At 38.2% G+C, this 20,459-nt stretch overlaps 1 protein-coding gene across 1 annotated transcript in view; it reads right to left on the bottom strand.

The window, feature by feature from the left end:
• Positions 1-20,459, bottom strand: part of PIK3C2G (phosphatidylinositol-4-phosphate 3-kinase catalytic subunit type 2 gamma) — a 194,870-nt gene that overhangs the window by 65,943 nt on the left and 108,468 nt on the right. Inside the window, exons 18-23 of the mRNA XM_029963387.1 lie at positions 12,729-12,909; positions 10,844-10,951; positions 8,514-8,606; positions 6,398-6,527; positions 4,142-4,278; positions 1,805-1,974 (exon numbers count right to left, since the gene is read on the bottom strand). Coding sequence (XP_029819247.1) covers positions 1,805-1,974; positions 4,142-4,278; positions 6,398-6,527; positions 8,514-8,606; positions 10,844-10,951; positions 12,729-12,909 — 819 coding nt within the window. The remainder of the gene's footprint in view (positions 1-1,804; positions 1,975-4,141; positions 4,279-6,397; positions 6,528-8,513; positions 8,607-10,843; positions 10,952-12,728; positions 12,910-20,459) is intronic.

The following is a 20,459-nucleotide window of genomic DNA, read 5'->3' as shown; positions in this document are numbered from 1 at the left end:
TGAGGGTGCAAAGAACTCAAATAAAAATCTAATAAGAAATCAAATAAAAGTATAATATAAGAGCTGCTAAAGAAGCCAGAGGCTAAGCCTATTGCAGGCCTTTCCTTGTGGGAATGAGTAGATACAAATAGCATTGAGAGTTTCAAATTTTGAGGGAACCTTAAAAATGTGAGATATAAAAATGTGATATCCCAGTGTTCCTGTATTAAAAATAACATGTTACAACTCACAAAGGTGCATACAGCTCATAAGAACTACAGTCATTGATACTGTATCTCCCAGTTGCATGTAGGCTTGAGAAAAACAATGATTATCCCATGGTATTCACAACCTGCTGTTACGTGGGAGACCTAAGGATTCCTTAGGAACCACGAGGTCAGTCCATGAATGGAGGTCCTAAATGTATGATTTTATTCTATAGCTTATAAGCAATACACTGCATTGAGAAACACTGCTATTTATGGAAGTGACTATATTTTAAGTTATTTTCATAGACTTAATAAGAAGATGTGGTAACTGAGCTGTAAAACAGTAAAATTAATATCTATTTTTATTATTGCTATTACATGATTTCTGTTTAAATTTGGCTGTTGTTTACCCTCCTATATTTGCTTCACCCTGTTGTTCACTCAACTAGGTAATTCATTGCTTATGTAAAATTAATACTCAAGGAAATTCCTGTTATTTTCCAAGAGAAGTTTTGCTGTAGAGAAGGATGTAGCACTGCACAAGGAGTGTGCATGAGTATCTGTTTTTATTTTTCTGTTCTGCTTTATTCTTTCCACAGCAAATAAGTAGGATTAAGGGAGCATATCCTGAATGATGGATGATAATTCTGAGCACAGCAACTAAATCTTTTGACTGCCTGGCTTAGAAGTACTTATTATCCTCATCAGCTTCTCTCATATCAATACTCCCACATTGTTATGTCTGTCTAACACACTGAGATAGTCTAGAGCAGTCAAAGGCCAGCTTAAAGAAAAAAAAAAAGAACAATTAGCTCAAACAATTCTGATACATAGGAAACATAGAGGAAAGACATACACACACTACTCATCTTGTCACTATTAGGGATCGTTCATCCATTCTTTACTCTGCTTTAACAGCTGCTTTGTGTTTTGGACATACTGGCATTATATTATCCTATCTATTCTTATTCCATTCCAATTAATTCCTTCTTAGTATGTTCACATTAGGAGCTTGGATACCTGCTCACACTATTTGATTTATCTTTGTCATGGGATAGTTACATCACAGATAGATACAAAGGTAAATCAGATATTTGCAAAACAACCCCTGAGCTCAGTGTGGTTGGACCCAGAGCTTCAAAAGACCATGAAAAAGTTTGCATAATGTCATTATTCTCCATGTCTATTTGGAAAATTTAGTTTCTTTTCTGAATATAGGGAAAAAGTTGTCAATTAGATAAATGTATGATTTTGGATCCATTACAGGACCACTTCTCTGTCAGGAAAAAAACTGATGGACATCAGAATTCTTCTGTCATAGGCCAGTCTACTGTTCTGGTCACTGAACTGCATCATTCAAACCTCTGACCAAACAAGGATTTAGATTTCTCCTTTACACTGAAAGAGGATCTCCAACATATTTTAATTCCTTTTCCAGTCATTCCTCCATTTTTTATGGAGGTTTTAAGAAACAATAAAAATACGTCGTTTTGGAAAATTCTGAAAGAAAAAGAAGCATGACCTCCTTTGTATTTTTTTTAATGGGAGTTGATAAGGCTGTGAAATTTCAGAACACTTCTTTAAAGTTCACCACGGGTGTTATTGCAGATACTAACCTTCTGATGTTCCCAAACATCTGTGAGTGACCCAAAAATCTTCCAAAATCTATGTGGAACATGTGCCCAGCTTTTGTGAGCATGATGTTGTCACTGTGTCGATCACAGACTCCCAGAATGAAGGTAACGACACACCAGCCAGCACAGGAATAAAAGAAATTCCTTATTGCCTAGTTGGGAAAATGAAAGCACTTACATGAAATACGCAGACTCGTTGGTTTGTGATGCTAACAAAACAAAAACCCACAAAAACACCAAACCAAAACAAAAAAAAAGCAGTTCTACAAATGCTTTGCTTGTTGCTAAAACTTTAAGAGACAGTTGTTTGTAGGAATGGTACTCAAGTAATACACAGATTTCAAAGTTACAATGTAAGAACAACTTTATGCATGAGGTTTTCACCTTGTGCTTTACAGATGCTTGGAAGTCTATGGAAAACTTTGAGGGGGAAGGTACATTAGGAAAGCAAGCTTCTTGGCAGGAAGCAAAAATTTTCTGTTCAATGTTCTGCATGAATATTGTAAAAACAATTGTTACAAAATTAGACGAAAATTCACAAATTTAACCATTTGCTTCATAAACAAAGTAGGTTATTTTACACCCACTGTCATGTTCTGTAACAGCACAGATCTTATTTTCTCCAGAACTCAGCTGCCTTTCTCAAATCCTAATAATCAACTCTCAAAATATTCCAACCCAAAAAGCTGAACCCCATTTTACAGAAATGAACTGAAATACAGGAAGGCTAAATAGTTTTCTGCTTGCTATGTAACATAGAAACTCAAGCCATCCTAATCTAGATCTTTATGTTCCTGGACAAAACTTGTATCAGCCAAGGTAAATGATTATTTAGGCACCCAGGAATTCCCTGTAGATGCAGGGATTCCTGCAATGGCTGATATGGATGACAGCACTGTGCAAGACTTAGGCCACAGCACATGAGTTGGCTGATTTTTTTTTCCCAACTGTGCTACTTGCTCACTTTGATGACCTTGGATAAAATACTTCAGCTTTCTGTGATTTTGTTCACCCAAGTGTAAAATGAGGATATTAAAGCTTGTTTGGCATCAATGTTTTGAGCACCTTAGATGCAGTACTGTGTGAGTAAAAAATTATTAAGGAGTAAAAGAAGACAAAGGTTCATTCACTAGCAAGCACAAAGTGAATGTATAGTAGTAATTTTATGCATACCCTGTGCAATCAGATCTGACTGCATTTTATATGCTTAAAAAATTGAAAGAAAATGGGTAGAAATTAGTTTTAGAATATTCCACATTAAAGGCACTTTTTACAAACAGCAGCAGCAGCAGCAAGAAATCGAGTTTTCCATCAATAATTAATTGTATTTCACTTTTGAATTGAAATATTGCCTGCACTTCTACCATAACACTGTAAACATTCAAACTTGGAAAAAAAGCATGCTACAGAGATTGTTTCCTGTTTAACTGAATCAAATGATATACTAGGAATTCAAGTGCTCTTAGTCAAAATGTGACTAAGGATGAAAAAATGCCTATGGAATAATTACTAAAATACTAAAGTTTATCAAACATATTTATACTTTACACCTACTAACAAACTGCTCTAAACCCACTTCATTTTCAGAGTGATAAATACTCAAAGCACTCCTTTAAGTTTAAAATTTTCACTACTGATTTACTGTTGGCACAAAAAAGGGCTCTAAAAATCATCCCAACAACACAAACATTAAAAGGTTTTTCATGGGCCTCTGAACATGCTCAGTCAACAAAGAACTAATAGAAAGAGTTCCTTGGAAAACCTTCACTTATATAAATAAAATTTCCAAACTTTTGGCTCACACATAAAATCTAGTTTCATAAAATCAGATGCATTATATGGGATGCCATGAGAACATATGACATGAAAAGCATGATCTTTTGTATAATATGACTAGGTAGTTTTGATAAAACAGCATTCTAAAACTAGGGATAATTACATGGTAATTTCCAAATACAGGAAATTCATCAAAACTTTGTATGGTTTACATAAAATAAAATATTTAGAGAGGGAGAGAGCTGACCTAAAAAATAGATGTTTCTGCATTCAAGATTCAATTTCTACTCCAGGTTCTCTTCACTTTACTACTAAATTTCAAAAAATCTCTATGACACATTTTTACAGAAAATGTAATATAATACACCTGAAACAGAGGAATGAATACTTAGAGAGTGGCATTTAAGTCAACTCCTTGGCTTCTATGCATGTGACTTGTTTGTCTCGTGTCTGAGCCACTTGTTTTTGCTGCCTACTGTAATTTGGTTTCTTTTTTCCCATGGTATAACACAAAATGTGTAATAAGCTTCATTACGATGTTACCTCGTGGTAACTTGATTCCAGAGGATGGTGATGATGGAACCATTTTTTAATTGTGTTTTCTTTCAATGGTCCTATCAGTCCAGACTCCCTGTGGATCTTTGCTAGTGTAGTAGCATCTGGCACCATCTGTACCAACCCTAATCAGACAGAAAAGAGATTGCATGAAAAATCTTTAGCTTTAAAAAGATATGAAGACCATCAATGCATATTGCCTGTTGTTGGATCGCTCCATGCAGAAAAAAAAGACATAATTAGAAGCTTATAAATAATGAATGCAACAGAAAATATAGATCAGCATTGTTTTTCTTTTGCTCTTTGGAAATTAAAAGTAAAGGACACTTAGTAAAAGGTGGCAGTCCTGTGAATGAGAAATAAAACCACCAATAACAACAGTGTGGATAAACTGCCTCAAGGTACCAACAAGGTCAACAATTTAATGAGATTCAAAGTGGGTAGAATATGTACAAACCTAAAAAAAATTATAAAAAATAGAATTGTATATTTATTATTAAAGTTACTTCAGATGTTTTTATTGTCTAGAAAGCTACACAAATTTTTCTGCAGTACATGATGATGATCACAGCTGGCAGAAAGGATGCTAGATATGTTGAAATTAGTCTGATCCAGTATGTCATAAACTGGGACTCTGAAGCGCAGAGAGAAGCCAAACACTTTGCAATGCTTCACTTCAATCCTCTGTCTCTACTGCATGAACTTAATTCCATTTTTGGAACTGAGACCTGGCTTGCCAGCCTTCTGTCTTCTGTCCCTGTCCCCATGTGTGGTCCCCTGGCACACCACCCTTCAACTCTGCATTACAGGAAGGACTTTCTCTAATAATTTCATTTGGCGAGAGGCTCCTCCTCGATACCATGTCTGGAAAGTAGCATTCTACCAGTGCTGTATTCACATTTCATGTTTCTGAAAAAAGTGATTTCTGTGTTCCCATGGCCATGAAATTATCATCTTCTATTCCCCTGTGTGGACAAGGTGGTCTATGGAGTAAGGCATTAGCCTAGGACTTGGAAAACCTGCATACACAAGTCTCCTTAAGAAGGCATTTTGCATGACCACAAGCATGTCACTTGGTCCTTTTATCCTTAACCACTAACTGTAAATAAATTATATTAACACTTCTGTAACTCATAAGGAATGATGTCTGGAAAAACTGTGAGACACTGAGAAGTTTTCTGCTGCTATGATGCTGAAAGGAAGAGACTGTCAGGCAGAGAATATTATTTGGAGACATTCCCTGTATCTTCCTTGGCAAAAATCAATTTGTTGGTATATGAAAGAGTCTACATAAAATCTTATGTTCAGGAATAGTATTCTTGTATTGTTGGCCTTTGAAGCAGAAGCTTTCAAGCTTTGACTCCCATCTCTAAAAAGAAGGGAGGAGTCTTTTTCAGGTCACCATAACAACCTGCCACATGCCTGAACTCATCTGTATTTTCTCTTAGTTCCTTCAATCACTCATTCTCTCCCATTTTCACTTTGTGGCTCAGAAAGCAATGACTTTTTTCCTTTCAGTTTTTCTATTTTAATAGCTTTGGTACAACAAGTAATCTGGATACATCAGTCTTTTATTTGAGCAAGGATTATTTCCAGTAAAAGATTTGGTCAGTAAAAAATAGCAAGCTTACTGCTGTCAGCAGATTTCTTTAGCAAGCAATTGGTAACCCTGCTACAGCTCTGCTATAAGAACCATAAAAGAGAGAAATAAAGCTTTCAGATGAGTTAGGCCTGCCCAAAGCAACATTAATCACTAGAGCAATATTTCAAAATCAACACTGCCAAGCTGTCATCACTTGTCTACAGGTACTTTCTGTAGCCACGTGCATGGAGGCTCATTTAAGCATCTATGTAGGACCACTCTGGATTAAACCTTCAGTAGCTATGGCCAATTTTCTCCAAAGCCCTCGTTTTGATGTGTGAAGTTATTCTTAAGAATCTGGTGCCAGCTGATGCTGTTGAGGTTTTTGGAAAATTCTAACCTAAGTGGCTACAAAATCTAGTGAGTTCAGTTGTACTTCTGGAGAGGTAGAATAAATAAATTAAAGTCAGCATTCATGAGTAGGCAAGTGTACAATCAAGGGCACAAGAAGTTGAAAATCTGAGTGATTTTTTTTTTCTTTGCGTGGTAATATAGATAAGACACCCATGAAAACAAAAGTTAAAGGGATGATTTTTGTATACTTCCATTTACATGAAATATGAATAATGTAATGCAGGTTCCTTTTGTAATCTAAAACTGACCTTGTCCTTTCCCTGTAGATAAACACCTATAAATGATCATTTGCATATCCAGTCCTTCTTGGAGCCAGATGCCGTCCATCACTCGAATAATTTGCAGAACCAACATGTCTTGACGCAGATCATCACCTATCTGTGAAAATTGCACATGAAATTTAGTTTTCTCCTTCAATGCCAGAAAGAAATAATTTCCTGTTTAATTTGGACTTTTTTTCCCCCACCAAAATAGCTACATTCATTTTACAATAAATCCTCTTGTTTTTCTCCTCAGTTGCTACTTCTCTCTCTGTGTCAGAAGAGGACAGAGTGGATGGCACACATAAGCAGGAACAGTTTTGGCAGCTACTGAGATGGCAACAAATGCTCTCTGATTAAGTGTGGCCTTTCTGCTTATTATTCCTATGTAATTATTAGAATTTGAAAATTTAATCCAGAGGTAGGATCCTAATCTAGTTACATTTTAAAGTTTACGTAATGCTAGACCTCTTTTTACAAATGGCAGCGTTTGTCTAACGTTAAGATTCACAAGTTGGTATTTGCAGGAGGCTGAAGGGGAATTTTATCATGAATTTACATTTTATCCATGACACAATTCATATTCAGTTTCAAACAGTGATGACCCCTCTCCCCATGGAGTTGGTCAAACAATAATCTCAGTGAAATGGGGCTTTAATTGTAGCCACAAGAATTAATGAAGAGATTATTTTCCACCGTGGCTGAGTAAATGGCCTTTGAAAACAACAGCCCTGATTTTTTGTTTCCCATCTCACCCTATGTAAAATACATGACTTTCACTAGTATCTAAAGAGCTTTATTTTTTCATTACCTCCTTTTCATATAAACATTCCAATTTACAGACGTTTACTGCCATGAAACGAGTACTTGAAGAGACATAAAACTCATCTTAAAACCAAAATATCCAAATCTGTTTTTCTTTCATTTAAAGGTAACACTGACCCCAAGCAACTCCTCTTAGTACCCAAACCTGCAAAAAATCTTATTCTCTCCACTTACCTTTCCTCACATATGCAGTCAGCAGACAATTTAGTACAATACCAGTGCATATCATTTTATGCATGCATCATCTGCCATGAATAAGGAATGGAACTATAGTACAAGTAAAAGATACTTTAACACAATGGTTTGCTGCCAGGAGAAGGTGATTTTTAGATTAAATAGCATAAGAACCAGGTCTCTAAATATTCAGAAAACCTTCGGAATTGCTAGTCTCCCCCTAACAGGCCTTGAGATTCACCTTTCTGAGAATCACAGCTGCTCTAAAGGTCAATTTAAATCAAGGTAGTGTAGAAATCTGTTTGTTTGTTCTTATTTATTTTTATCAATTTTTTAGACTTCTGGTTTAGAAAATGATTCTGCAAAAGATGTAGGAGTAATGCCGTTGGCAACACTGACCATTTTGTATCCATCAGCATTTTATGGACTTGTCTAAAACCAGTATCCACTCTTAGGGAAACTTTTGCTTTTTTTGAAAGAGAACTAGTTTTAAAATGCATGTATTGTCTTTCTGTAGATGGACCGTTCTGAACTCTGAAGCTTTTCTAGGTGACAACTGGAAAATAAACCAGAGTTTATTTTTGGAGTCAGTTCCTCCAGGAAACTCCAATGAGACAGAGCTCCTCTGCTGTCTCCTCCACCTTGTGTTCCTCAGTCCATTTCCCCATGCTGCCTGACAGGAGTAGAATTAGTTCTGTGAGGCAAATGCAGCTTCTAACCCTCCAGTATTTTGATTTTTTAGAAACATGTGGGAAAAGCTAATGGTTTCAGTCATTCTGAACCATCTCTTCTCTGAGACTTGCCTTCTGACTTCAGCATGATAAATAAACTAGCTTTAAAATATAAATTTTTTATTTTAGTCTGGTTGTCTTCACTAGGAAAAAAAAATTGCAAGAAATTTTTTGATTCAAAAAGGTATCACTCAAAAAGGTGATACTCAATGTATTGCCTCAACATATTCCATTAAAAGTTCTAGAGTCAAAAATAACAGGGATAAGTGAGCAGCAAAGCCAAATCAGCTTTGGCTCAAAGTTTAAAACATATATTAGGTGAATTTTAATCATTTTCCATAGCAAAAAAACAGAGGAATAGAGAAAGAACATACCTTAAAGATAACATTGATGTTTCCACTTGGAGCATTCGCGTTAATGAAGGAGATTTTTAATGGAAAAGCATTGGACGTAAAATATGAACATGACTTCAGGGGAAAACAAAATGAGACAGAAGAACAACAGGGTCACATACACAAAACACCAGGCCAAAACAATACCTCTGAAAAAGATACCATCTTTGAATACTATTCATAGCACTGATAACAAAAATTAAATAATTTTTTATATTACTGACTGTTTAACTGGGTCTGAAAAATGACCCAGACAATATTTCACTTCCATATCAGATAATAAGAATGGATAATATTTTCTGTACTAATTGTTTTTCATTTTCACCCAGGCCTGCTAATGATAAGTTTTGGCTGGAACTGAGAGGTCTAAGTATGTAAGACTGATCTAATGGGAATCTGTAAAGTGTTGAAAAGCCTTGGGTCCTATTATTTTCTAAAAAACCACCCCTGCCCAATCAGACAATCCTTATGACAGCAAAGAACCTGTGAATTTCTTTGGCAACCTCAGTCTGGCTGACGCTACAGGAAATTCCAAAAATCATGATCTATTTTATGTGGAATTTATCTTAATTAAACATAAACTCTGCCTTCTCATGCCCTATAGCTCCTTCCACTGGAAGACCTCAAAGGGCTTCGAAAAGCATTAATGAGCCAAGCACTGCAAATCCTGTGTGAGTTAGGGTGGCATTACTATCCTCATTAAAAAAAAAGAGGGGGGTGGCGGGGAAACCCACTGAAAAACAACTAAAAACAATGGTAAATTAATGGTTGGTTTCTAGAAATAATGAGTGCCCCACAAGAGCCACTGCTGTCCTTACAGGGTGGAGTGTAATGGAGGCTAATTTGAACAAAACCCCTACCAGACACAGCTGCCTCTTGCTTTTCATCTAAACATCTCAAAGCATGGTACAAGCATGCAAATATTGTCCTAGACACATCAAACCTCTGCAAAGTGCAGCAGCCATTATCCATGATGAAATCCCAACCCCCTATGGAATTTTGTCAATTGAAATGTCTCAGTAAGTGCTTGAAAGGTTACCGGGAGATAAGGCATCACAGAGCTGGGAGCAGTGCTTGCTACTGGTAAAATCAATAGATGACACCAAAATGAATTAAATTTAGGTAATTATAAGCACTTAAAAGTTCTAATTTGCATGATTATACTGACGTACAGTTCAATCAAGAAGCTGGATGTATTTATAGAACGATAATAGCCTATAAGAAAAATGAAAAAAAAAATAATCTCTCTTCAGATACTTACATTTAAACATTTTTTGTATCTGTCCAGCCAAGCTGGAGCAGTATAAATAGCATGACTTTATGGTGAGATACCTTCCCATTAGTCATTTCCAAAAAGCCTGAAAGCAGAGAGAAGCAGCAGGCTTCAAATTTTTCTGACTTATCTCATACACAATTGGCCCAAGCCTGTGGGGTGCTGGAAGACCTCAGTTCTCAGCCAGATCAAGGCTGAATAGCAATTACTTGGAGAAACACAGGTCAAAGACAATTCAAGGGATCAGCACCTCTTAGACTCAAGTCCACTATGGATAATGAACTAGAGAACAAAAATAGAGCACAAATTGCTGTAATGAGACAGCTATAACTGGTGTTCAGGTTTGTTTTTTAATTGATGCTGGATACATTTTCCTTCTCCAGAGATGGAACAGGTTATTCCTGGCCTAATGTTGCTTACGAAAATATTTCTGAACAAAGAATAACTGAATCTTAGTACTGTGGTCAAAGTAAAGTCAAGTATCACTAAAGAGCATTGTTGTTTCCTTTACCCTTAAGTAATTTTTAATAGGGGTTAATAGATGAAGGTGAGCATGAATATTTAATATTTTAGTAATTCTGAGCAAGTCTCAGCTCAGCAGACACCTTGCTCTAGACCTTTAGCTGCTCCCATACGTGACAGGGGAGAGTTTCAGATGAGAAAAAATTTGACACCAAGAGCTACTTGGGCAGGCTGGATGGTAACCAGGTCTCAGTTTTAGGGAAGCCAAGTGTCCTTGCCAATCCCTACCACGGCAGGGCAGCTGAACTGGGAACAGGCTGCTCAGAGTTGGAAACCTCTGGTGCCATTTCTGTGTAATGTGTGATATACATGCAGCACCAACCCCACCAGCCCCTTCACCTCTGCCTTAAACAAAAGCCTCCAGTTTAAAGAGGATTAGGCTGATGCCAGTTTACCAGATGATTTATGCTTAATCTCAGCAACATCACTTCCCAGTCAGTGCAGGCACTCCCTGCCTCTCCCCTTTATACTAAAAAATAAAATTAAAAATGCAATCCATCACACAAGGTAGACTTACATCTGCCTCTATGCCTTGGACAACAAGTGCAGGATTCAGGGGAAGCCGACAAACCTTTACCTCCTGGAAGAACTGCTGAAGTCTGTCCAGTTCCACCTCTAACACCTCCTGCAACAGGTGAAACATTATGGCAACACAAAAGAACACAGCACCAGCTTTTAAACTGTTGACTGTCTTTCTGTATTTTAAACAAGCAGTACAATTTCCAGAGCCAGGAGCATCCCTGTGACCTTGTAACAGCTAATGAGGTCACACTGACATGCAGTTCTTAAAAATAAGAACTGTGATTTTACTCCACATTCATGCTTTCTCAGCCTAGATGCATAACAAGCTCATGGTGACCTGTAGGTTTATGTGGAGAGAGACTATTTACAAGAGCATCTAGTGACAGGACAAGTGGAAATGGTTTCAAACTGAAAGAGGGTAGATTTAGATTAGATATTGGGAAGAAATTCTTTACTGTGAGGGTGGTGAGGCACTGGAACAGATTGCCCAGAGAAGCTGTGGGTGCCCCATCATAGAATCATAGAATCAGCTGTATTGGAAAGGACCTCTGAGATCATCAAGTCCAACCCTTCATTTTTTTTTATTTTTTTTTAATTTTTTTTTTTTAAAATCCAGTCCGGGTTTTCCCCCATTCCATAGTCCAGCAGAATTCCTGGGAGACCAGGTTGGATGGGGCTTTGACCAATCTAGTCTAGTGAAAGGTGTCCCTGCCCATGGCAGGGGGGTTAGAAGGAGGTGATCTTTAAGGTCCCTTCCAACCAAACCGTTCTGTGATTCAACGACCTTCGTTAGCAGCTAATTAGCCTTCTATTGCTCTGCTGCATCTCATGGTTTTTTCTGCCTTGTCCAAGAACTTCACAATCTATTGCTAGTTGTCTCAACGGTGTGCTCTCCTTTGCCCAACTCTGTGTGTTAACTGCAGGGTTTGGGTACTTCTCAGTATCACAGTAACTGCAGCCTCGAGATTAAAGCCTTAAATCTGAATTATGCATCAGTAATGTATAATATACTACTACTATTTCTTTTTTCTTTACATGGATTTTCCTTTTGCAAATATTTTTGTCTTTTTACTTCCTTGTTTGCTTTGCTGTTCTCAGGCAGTGAAATACTGAGAGTTTGCTGAAAAATCCTTTGAAAATCTTTGAATCCTTAACAAGGCAAAAAGATTCATGGTATCTTTCACGACAACCAGCAGTGGCAAGTATATTTTTATTTGGCTTCCTTCTCTGCCCTGCTGAGATTTCAGCAAGAAGCAGTTTTACACATCAGGTAAGTAACAAGAGTTGTCTTGGAAAATTAACAGTTTTGAACTGAAAATGTACTGATGCAATATAAAAGCTGCAATTGCTGGAGAAGACAACTGCAAGCTTCTACTGCCAGGAATGTATCTCTGTAGATATGAGTTCAATATTCGTTGCTAAATGTTACATTTGAGATATTAAGTACATTCCACTCGGGCTGCCTTTGTTAAATGACAATGTGTCCATCCTGTCAAGAACTCTCAGCAAAGCTTTCAAGAAATACTGCAGCTTGACAGGAGTCAAATATTTTGGGATGAGGTGGTGAATGGGAGCATTCCTCTCAGTAAAATGTTAGTCAGCTTTGTTGCCATTACTTCTGTCCACCTCCAAGTCTTGTTAAGCAACCACTGATGAAGGAATATGAATGACTTACAAGATCTGCTAATGTCAATAGTAATAGTGATGAGAGTTGTCCTGTTAAATATCTATGTTTTACTTGTTTTCAGAGCAGCAAAAAATTTTACCAAGGTTAGTCAAATTTGGTTTGTTTATGTAAAGGGCGTTATAGGAAGCAGGTGTCAGTCCAGAAAAATTACCTGAAGAAATTTAGATGGAAGGGGCAATAATTTTTAACAAACCTTTCTTTTAGGGTCACTGGCAGCTTTCACTTTTGTGGCAATGTCTTCCAGAATTCCGATGAGTTTTTCTTCCTTAGAAAACTCATTGTTCAGGGTTTGTCCAGCACAGAATTGGAGAGCAGCCAGTAGTTTCTTATACCAGATTTTGAAATGAACTTCATTCTGTGCATTCTTCAACAGCCTGAACGAAAGAGAGGAAAAAAAATCTGTATATCAAAAACTGATTTTTATTTTATATCACTTCTAGCAGGAACAATAAATGGGCTCCAGACTAATCTATGTTTGGCAACTCTGGGCAACAGAGAAAGAAAAAAAAATGTTTATTTTTAGGCAGCACTCAAGTCCCATTTCACAACTAATGAGATTCCAAGAGTGTTAAATAAATAGGAACCTGCCATTTCTTGTTGCCGTACACAGTGCAGAGCCTGTAGTGCTTCTTATTTCTGCAAGAAAAGTTCACAAAGTGAAAAGAAGTTGTATTTTTGAAGTCCAGTCTTAAACATATACCCCTACATCTTATCAAGAATTGGGACTTTTTTAATTGCCTTAAAATTAAAATTGCCTTTAGTGAGTTGTGCAAGGCTCATGCCAGGGGATTGAAGCCACTGGACTTTATGTTCCATGGGCTTATTTCCCCCCACCACTCCCACACCAGCAAACAGCAACTACAACCAAGTTTGGCAATGACCTCTGAGTTCTGACTATAAACACACACTTTTTCTTTAAGTAACTGTCATTCTCTTTTTCTCTCCCTTTTCCCTTACACATTTTCTTGGGTGACATCTTTAAGCTTTTTTATTGCTATATTACTATATATTATAACAACCAAAATGGCTACATACCTGTTTTCCTTTGCAACCACATTGTTCTAAAAATAAATCATATTTATCTATATCTTTATCTGTAAACACTGATCATCTAGTATCAATTTATTTAAATTCACTGCAAAGGATTTATTAGAAAAAGCAAAAGTTACTTCTACCTTGCTGGGCAGGTTGTAACAAATCTATTCTTTTTTTTCCTCCTACAAGTGCATTTACACAAGCAAGCACATCTTTCAGCTGTGAGGTGCATTTAAAGTCTGTTTTAGTCTCAGATGTATCATCAGTTCTAGAAATTTTCACTATTTAAAGCTGAGGAGACATTTCTGAAATTGGCTATATGGCTAAAAAGAGTGAAATGAGCCCATTTTATTCCTTTCTTTGCTGGTGTTGGTCTAAAGCAAAAACTCAGCTTTTAGTTCTACTGAAGTCTATAAAAGCTTTGGAACTGGAATTACTGCCAACATAAAAGTCAGAAATAAAACCAAAAACATACTTTTAAAAATCATATTCACCATGCAGTCTTCTCTAATTAGACATTTATTTGGGTCAGGAAAGCTGTGGCTTTAGAGTTTTTTTTTTTTTAGTTAACTGAATTAATCACTGGGAAGTTTTTTCCTTATGAGGACCAGAGGTTTTGTACACTATTTGATTTATTTTTGTAAGTGTAGAGTGGAATCACCAGCTCTGTATAGCTACCAACATCCTGCCCATCACCTGGGATTTCCCTTTGCCTGAAGGACTGATAAACTGCTCTTTGCTTTTGTATGAACTTCCCCCCCACACTTCATCCTTAAGAACATCTCAAACCTCAAATTCCTTAAAAATGTCTCAATCTTAGTGCAGTTTCCCTTACCTGATGAGGCTACTCAAACCTAACAAATAATGCTAGTTTTCACAGGACAGAAAATCAGAGAAGCTGTTGACTCTCAAGGCACATCACATAAGAATATATCACATAACAAAAAGCAAGAATAAGATATAATATAAAGCACTGATATTTATAGGTAAAAAACCATAATTCCTATATACACTTCAACCCCTTTGAAATCATATAGAAGGCATTACAATGTTGCTACTGCAGCACAGGCCTCTTTTGGTGATGAGGGATTCTTGTCATCTTTTATAAGGCAATGATTCTTCTAGGTCCCCTTTTCCTACATAATTCAATGCAGAACAATATCACCTACTGGTTTCTGAAAAGCCTTTGCAGCTATACAAAACCTCTGAACTTCTAAGGACTTGAAAATCTTAAAAAGAATGTGTGGTGTTTCCATCAGAAATGCCTGGACATGAAAGGGAAGCGATATGAGAAGTTTATCATCAGCACTCTCTGGAGGAGTCTGAAATTACTTTTTTTATTCTGTAGACTAGTAAAAACAAATAATTACTTTTTGGATCAGAAAGAAATACAAGTTGTCATTGCAATGCCTGTTGGAAGGCAAACCCCAGCACACAGAGGTAGTTTTATTCTTTTCCTGAACCCTTCATAAACGGAAGAAGGCTGAGAGAACACACAGTGGATATATGGCAGTGGATAAACAAATTCTTTCCTTTTTCAGTGAGAGTAAGTCCCAGCTTAAACAGGATGGGATTCATTTGCTTAAATGTAGATAGTTCATGCCATTTTAGATATCTCAGGATATCCTACTTGGCCTCCTGCTGCTGCCTTAGGAGTGTATGGGTCCACTAGAGGGAATATCTCATGTATGCCACTCCCATGCAGATGTTTCAGATTCCCTATGCTGGCTAAAATAGCCAATGTTTAGGGTACTGAATCACACTCTGCAGTGGCCTTTTAGCTCAGCTGTAGGCAAACAAGGTGATTCAAAACAAAAACATACTCTGTCCACTTCAGCAGCAAATCAGGAAGAGGCCTGATGATTATATTTTTAAACAAAAGCATCACTGGTACAGTTCAAACTGTCATATGAGAATTTTAGGGTACCACAGCAAAGCCCAGCTCAGCCTCAGTCCAGCTAAACAGCCTGTATTTCTCTTGGCACACAGGCAGAATGAACTTGTTCAGTTTTGCCCTGAAAAGACAAGTGCATTTAAGAAAAGACAACATCACTGTGATGTGTTGGTGCAGAACCTTCTGTCTGCACTTAGGCTTGCACTGGAATCAGCTTCTGAACATCTAAATCATATTTATTCAAATACTCCATTTTTAACAGTACATATTTAGGGAATCCAGAAAGGCTACTTTTTCATGTTTGAGATGTCCCTTTAATCCTCTCAGATATAGAGAATATTAAACCAGCTTTTTTCCCCCCCTAAAATGAAAGGCTTAGGATTTCACATACAGGAAGCAAAACAGCAAACCAAAATGGTTCACTATTTTAAACAGAGCTACTCCCTGCATAACTCAGATCAACCTAAAAGACCCACTTTTGATTATTCTTATGGCTGAGTGTTCACAGGAAATAAGCTTGTATACACACATATGATATAAAAATTTCTTTCCTACCTAAGATTACAGGCCAGATTCAGAGAGGTTACACATAAGGTGTACATGAGGACAGAGGACATATGGAGTCTGAATCCTCTCACATGTGATTTTTGAGCCCAGTCCAGGGGGAAAATTGAGGCAGTCATCATGATCTCACTGGTAAAATCCATTTCCGTGCCCAACACACACTCCACAGCCTGAACACACATGTCACATTTGACAGCACATGTGCTTCCCCAGCAGCCCCATGAGGGACTGTGGCACAGGCAGCACAGCTGCCTTCTCCCTGCCCACTGAGGTAGGTGTGCTTCTGAAAGCCTGCAGACCTTAATTTGCAAATTGATTTGAATTGACTGGGTCTGACTTTTATATTCTTTTCATAAAAACAGTCCCAAAGAGGATACAAAGGACAGCTTCTAATGTGATGACTCATTGTAGGGTTTGCTAAAATGTTTATTCAACAAATGAACACATATGTTGTTGTAATTCTGTCTTCCCAGTTTCCTGGCGCGCACATCTTCACCCTGCCAGTGTGAGAACTCAGTGGGCATAGGACAGGCTGCAGCTTCTGAGATTGCAGGGTGGAGAAATGCTCAAGACAGTAATGAAATTTTCAAGTTAGAACAGGATGCTTAGTTGTGACAGAGGAAGACAAAATTGGAATGATTTAAAACTCAAGGCTGCCAGTGAAGAAGCCAGAAAGGTTGGTTTTTTTCCTGACAATTTTCACAGGATTCTGCAAGACAGAACTAAATATAAAAGTGTGGTTTTATGCCAGGCCTAGACAGAGGATCTTGCTCCTAAAAACAGGGAGGCTTCCTTACTCTTCAGGGTTTTCCCATTTGGGACAAACACCCTCATTCTCAGCAAGGCCGGGGGAATTCAGACACTGTCCCAAGGTCACTTTTGTGAATAGTGCAGAGGGAAGATGACCTAAAATTTAGAAAGGAAGCAAACTAGACTGCCTGTGCCTAGCAGCAGTCAGAGGGTCCAAGTCAAATACTGGAGTGCCCTGAAAGATGCCCCCCGACTTCTGCAAGCAGCTGCTTCTCCTCCTTTCTGTGTGCATCTGCTCCATCCTGCAAGGTGGCTCCAATCCCATTTTCTGGCACTCACAGCTGCAGAAGAGTGTGTGTATTTTCTGGGTGTAGAAACACAAGTGTGCTGGAGAGATTTTTGCCACAGGGAAGAAGGGAAGTTGGGACTGAATCAGGCTGGGTTGGCTGCTGTGTCAGAGAAGGAGAAACAGGGCTAAACCCAGCAGCTATAGAGAAAAAGGAAATTAAGAAAAAAAAAGGAGGAAAAAAAAAAAGGAAGGAAAGGAATGAGATTGGATGGATCTTGGTAGCAAAACAGGTGAGCTGGCCTCATTCTCCTTCTGTGATGCTGGAAGACAGGGATGCTGACAGAGTCTGCTCTGAGTTGGATTTGGCAGACAAATGAAAGAGTGAGGCAGCTCAGACAACTCTGCTGGTTGAACATCTGTTCCTTGTCTCCTTCAGAAAGGGGAGCAGGGTGAACCAGAGAGCGATGCCTGACAGGACAGATTAGCTCACAGGTAGCCTGTTAAACCACGCTGCAGTAAAACCAAACCAAACCAAACCAAGAAAAGACCAGGGTTTCCAGGATATTATTGCAGGTTTAGCACCTACCTGCCATGAGAGAGCGAGGCACAGTTTGACTGAGTTATTTACACATGGTGTCAGTAGTGACCCCAGTTAATGCTTCCAGGTGATGCTTGGTATTCATTGCACAGAAGCTGTGCCTACCAGCACACACACACAGCACTCTTTGCTTAAGGTGTTTTGAATTCAGAGACAGACTATGAAAAGAAGGTGCCTTAGGGTTATAGGGCGGAGGTACTTCCTGTTGTGGCTCAGTCTTTGAAAACCTGACCAAGGAAGTCAATATGCTTTGTTCTGAAGTTATATTTCATGCTTGTTTTCTGTTTTGCTAAGCTGGAGGCAAGACGAGTCACAGAAGGAGAAAACAATAGTGCAAGACTGCTGCTCATTATGGCAATAACTGCTTAAAAATTGTTCTCCACAGCCCTTCATATCAAAGATCAGCACACAAGAACACTTCTCTACCACTGCACAGTTCCCATGTCTGAGGTTGCCATCTGTCTTGATTATCCTTAGACATCCTGCAAAACTCCTAAGCTGTCCTTTGTGCTTTGTTGTGCCATGGAGCTATGGCACATGCCTGAAGCATATAACTGATTTAATTTTCAACTCCTTGAAGAAAACATTTTACTGTTTGCATTCTTAAACAGAAGAATAAGTAACAGGGCTGATTTGCCAGTGGGATTGCATTTGGGCTTTGCAGCTCCCACTGCAAGTCATTCACAGACACATGGATGACAGAGATGACAAAAATGTGCAGCTGAAGATGACTCCACCTGGTCACAAGGATGATTAGGGAACTGTTGCTATTAATTACAAGTAATTAGTAGTTGCAAATAAAACTCTTCTTAGTTTTCTAGTTTTACCTCCCCAGGATTACACTGGACAAGGTTTTTACTTCCCTGACAGTGATAATGGGAATAATCCCTTTGATAGAGATATCATCATAGAAAGTTCTGCACAAACACTGAACTCCAGCAACTTCCAGGTTCTAAAAGTACCTTTCATCCTCCACCCCCTGCAACTCCCCTTACTCCTCTACAGAGTACAGCCAAGTCTGCAGAACTTGTCTTTTCAAGTCTTTATCACTTGCCAGCTGGTCTGGTCAGGCACAGCCTCTTTAGACACAGCCAAACTCTAAGGCAGCAGAGTGCCAAGCTGGCAAATATGACTGTGGCTTTTCTGGTCTCTTTTCCAGTGCCTAGGATGGATGACTGAACTTGTTGAAGCCCCCAGGAACATGTCTGTAGAATGGCAGTTATTGCTTCAGAGAACTGAAAGGACCACTCATACTTGTTGCACTTGTTGCAATTTAATCTCTATTCCCAGCCTCCATCACAGCCTTGGTGAGACACTATCCATTCTTGGACGGAAAAATTTAATTTAGCTAAGCTTGCTGGAAAGCTTTACAGTGGCTCTGTTCTCACAGTCCTTTGTTATCCAAGAGAAACATACAGGCTATCTCTGTCAACTGCCTTTCAAAAACCAGATTCAGGATAACGCCTCCGTTTTTAAACTAACCTCAAATTCTAGAAAGGTGTGATTTATGTACTGTAAGTCAGAAAGGAGAAACCATTCTTGGTAGACCTACTGGGGCATGACAGTCAACAAAACAACAGATATAAAGACAAACTAACAACTGAGAAGCACAAGACACCTGGTGCACTGAGAACAACACAGTGTTTGCAGGGGAGAATGGGGAGCAAAGTCAATTAGACAGAAGAGTTACTGTACAACAAAGATGGAAGGGGCATTGCAGTTCTCCCAAGTGACTTGTGCATTTTCCAAAGCTTTAGGGAAACACTGTGCAAGATCATCAACTTGACTGGAAGGATGAAGACAGCTTCATTTGCTCTCCCTTTCTTTCACCAAGTACAAAGCCAACAGAAAGGGAGAGGTACAAGAGGGCTAGCAAAACTATGCCCAATCCGCTGATCCTTCATCTTTCTTTCTATTCTATAACAAGAAGAGAGTGAAAGTTTATGTTTCTTGAGCAAACTGAGTGAAGTGTGGTACAATATTTTCTCTGAATCTCTCTAACCAAGTCAGTCTCCAGGATGGAAGAACAGCAGCTGTTCCATAACTTGCAGCACCTGTCCACTTTTGGCTCTTCACATTTCTCACATAAGAAACCTGCAGTCAGTTCCACATGCTGCTTCTCATATAACAGAGCTGCTTTTATAGACTCATTTTTCAAAGCATTACCCTTGAATGGAAAATACCTCTGCTTAAAGTGAAATTTTGTTTTAACATACCATGTGATTAATTTGCTTTTGTTTTTCTGATTTTTTTTTTTATAATAACATAACTTAAAACAAGCATCTACCACATTGGTCTCTCTTAGACAACAAAATACTGCTGCAGACTTATTATAAAGCCTGCTGGTTAGGCTGCAAAAACACAACGTTGCCATTATTTGCTAATCTTCACTCAAAGATCTTTATGAACAATGCAACAAAATTTGCTTTCAGACAAATTTGATGCAGTAGATTCAATCAACACAGCTCCTCCCACTCCCACTGAATGCCTTAACTGCGGAATGCGTGTCCTGCTGACTCACAAAAAATCAGCAGATCAGTGAAAACAAAGGCTATGCTACACTATGCAAGGAAGTTGTCAAGCCCTGCTGAGGTTGTCTTGCAGAAAAATGTTTTATTTGATACATAACATAGTTGGTTGCACACACTACTGCATTAAGAAAATGAACCCCAGATAAAACTGGTTTTGTCCCAAGAAGCTTGAAACCGAAACTGAAACGAAATGAAACTTGAAAATTAACTGTATCAAGAATTAATAGGAAAATATAATAGTGTACAGATACCACCACCAGATA

This window comes from Manacus vitellinus, unplaced genomic scaffold, assembly GCF_001715985.3.
Source record: "Manacus vitellinus isolate BGI_N305 unplaced genomic scaffold, ASM171598v3 scaffold_5_pilon, whole genome shotgun sequence".
Taxonomy (NCBI): domain Eukaryota; kingdom Metazoa; phylum Chordata; class Aves; order Passeriformes; family Pipridae; genus Manacus; species Manacus vitellinus.
Note: the sequence above shows the minus strand (reverse complement) of the source record. Positions and strands in the feature narration are given on the sequence as shown.